This window comes from Coffea arabica, chromosome 2e (assembly GCF_036785885.1).
Source record: "Coffea arabica cultivar ET-39 chromosome 2e, Coffea Arabica ET-39 HiFi, whole genome shotgun sequence".
Taxonomy (NCBI): Eukaryota; Viridiplantae; Streptophyta; class Magnoliopsida; order Gentianales; family Rubiaceae; genus Coffea; species Coffea arabica.
Window position 1 is genome coordinate 12,427,047 of NC_092313.1, and position 2,368 is coordinate 12,429,414.

At 38.6% G+C, this 2,368-nt stretch overlaps 1 protein-coding gene across 1 annotated transcript; it reads right to left on the reverse strand.

Moving 5' to 3' along the window:
- Positions 1 to 659: 659 nt before the first annotated feature.
- On the reverse strand, positions 660 to 1,839 carry LOC113729592 (uncharacterized). The gene is made up of 2 exons (XM_027253867.2): positions 1,579 to 1,839; positions 660 to 1,488 (listed from the first exon to the last, which is right to left on the reverse strand). The coding sequence occupies exons 1-2, from the start codon at positions 1,744 to 1,746 to the stop codon at positions 931 to 933; spliced, it is 726 nt and encodes a 241-aa protein (XP_027109668.2). The 5' UTR covers positions 1,747 to 1,839; the 3' UTR covers positions 660 to 930.
- Positions 1,840 to 2,368: the final 529 nt, after the last annotated feature.

Sequence of the window (2,368 nt, forward strand, 5' to 3'; positions counted from 1 at the left end):
TATTGGGCCCAAAGGCCAGTCAATGCCGCATTACACACAACGCTGAAAGGTCGACTAATTAAAATGCCGGGCCCTAACTTCATCAAATTTCGCTTTGCTAAGGCCTCTTTCTAACGCCTTCGTTTGGGTCGCGTGATTTTAGCCGTTGCATAGTTACGCCTTTCGATCATTACGCGGGTTGTCAATTGCTCGCTTTCTTTATAAGTACCAAAAGCGTGACCTTTCAGACAGGAAAATTGCATTTTTTATATTCAAACAAATGAACAAGCAGATTGGTACTGGAAGTGTATTGCTAATTGTTCCCGTAACCTCTCATTTTGTCTCCGACGGAGATTATAATTCTAAATGCTCATCTCATCCATCGAGGAAGCAATTTTTGTTTGATTTTTCCCTGCTTTCTTGAACTTCATGATTTTATGGATGTATTGTAGATTCTGAATTGCTTCTACTTTGTGCTGTTCGAATGATGATAAGTAAAAACTTGACAAACTTGATCTTTAGACATGATTTATATGCCTCGGTATATTGCAACATTTATTTCCCATTCAACATGAAATAAAGGCTTCAGGGACTTCAATTTAGCAGCTGAATACATCATGGTCTATTGTTACATTCTGTGTCTCGTCCTCTTTACATTTTATTTTCTTGCAAATATCGTTAGTTTTCATTTTGTTGCGCGTCTATGTTCCATGGTAGTTGCCATCCTAGGCAAAACATCAGCAATGCACCAACCAAGTATTGCCCCTGGAGCTATATAGCAAGGCTAAAGTCATGAACTCTCTGAAAAGTTTGATTACAGCATAGCATTGGTAAAGAAAAATAGCTATAACATAAGCAATCTAGACATCATTATAAGGACAACTCTACAATCTCAAATCGGGGGCCTTCCCCTGAGGGGGGGGGGGGGTGGGTGGGTTAAGCTCTTGGACTTCATCTGTCAACGGCCATTGGAGTTCTGATCGTTGTTTGCTCAACTCTTTTGAACGGTCTCTTTGCTGCAGAACTATACTGATGCAATGGCGTTTTGTTTGTATCAAGGTGATGCAGGAGACAAACCATGCTTACAGAAGTAGCAAACATTGGTATTGGACCAAAGAACCAGAGCAGCAGGGTAGTTGCGAAGTAAAGCGCTCTGAGCCCCAATGACCAAAAATCACCTCCTCTTATGACTGCTGATTCAACATATTTTATAGGAATGTCGGTATCTGGTGTACTAATGAGGTAATTTGCATGGATGAAACACCTTGATGATTGGACAAAGCATGCAAAAGCCAACAAGAAACAGATTAGAAGACTAATGAACTTGATTGACATTGTGGCTTGCCTTGTGTCTCCATAGATTAGTTCACTTTGGAATATGTTTGAATTGTTCGCAATCCAGGCTCCAATTAGAGAGCTAAGAGTTAGGGAGACTGATGCAAGGAATGTAGCTGCAGACACATTGGCTGAGAGCACATCTAATGCTGTTTTAACATCCTTGTTTTCAACCTGCAAAAATCTTTTCTCGCTATTAGCAAAGTAGTAAAAGATTGACTTAGCTGGGCATCAGTGCAAGGAAATTACAAACGAAGGAATTACCTGCATAACTTTTTCAACCCAAGCCTTCTTGTCATTGTTCTCAAAGCCAATCACTGTAGTGTGTGGACGCTTGAGGCATCTGTACAGCAGGAAGAGATGGTAGGCAAACATGATGAACAGCCCACATGGCACCAACACCAAATCAAGATACTCCTTCCGGAAAATCATTTATTTGTTTTTGGCTTTCCCTGTGAGCCAATGTCCGGCACCAGATTGGAAGATCTCGTGGCTTTGAACGTTTAGTGAATTCAGTTTTATGTCTGAAATCTCACTTAGAAGGAATTGATGGAATTTGTGATTTGTTTAAGGAAGTCTTTGACTTTGCGTAACAGAGTTGCAAAGACAACTTGCAAAATACAGTTCCCCAGTTGGCCTTATCATATTCTTGCTCACCAAGTAGAGCTTTTAGTAAGGGACTGACTTTGACCCACGATATCTGCAGCTAGTTCCTTTCTTTTTTTCTTTTTCTTTCTTTTATTCTTCTTCTTCTTCTTCTCTCTCTCTTTAAAAAAAATATAACAGTTAATTACCCATCTAAATGTCAATACACCATCCTGATTACTGATAAATCTTCTCCTTCTTTGCCTTGAAAGTGTATATGGTGTGTGTGCAAGAGCTAAACCTGTACTAATGACTACATTTTTGTCGAGCTTTTAGATTTTTCCTTAAAATTTTTAGAAAATCAATTGTTTTGAAGGAATAAATGTAATTGAGACAAAAAAATGTGATATTTAATATATATATATATATTCTGAATAATCTGTTGTTCCTCTTTAAGTCATTTTATGAA

What these genes read in the sequence shown, in the direction of transcription:
- LOC113729592 (XM_027253867.2), bottom strand. Translation starts at nt 1,746, where the DNA reads ATGATTTTCCGGAAGGAGTATCTTGATTTGGTGTTGGTGCCATGTGGG. An exon ending in GGGTTGAAAAAGTTATGCAG is followed by an intron (nt 1,489 to 1,578) that starts GTAATTCCTTCG and finishes AGATTTTTGCAG; the next exon opens with GTTGAAAACAAGGATGTTAA.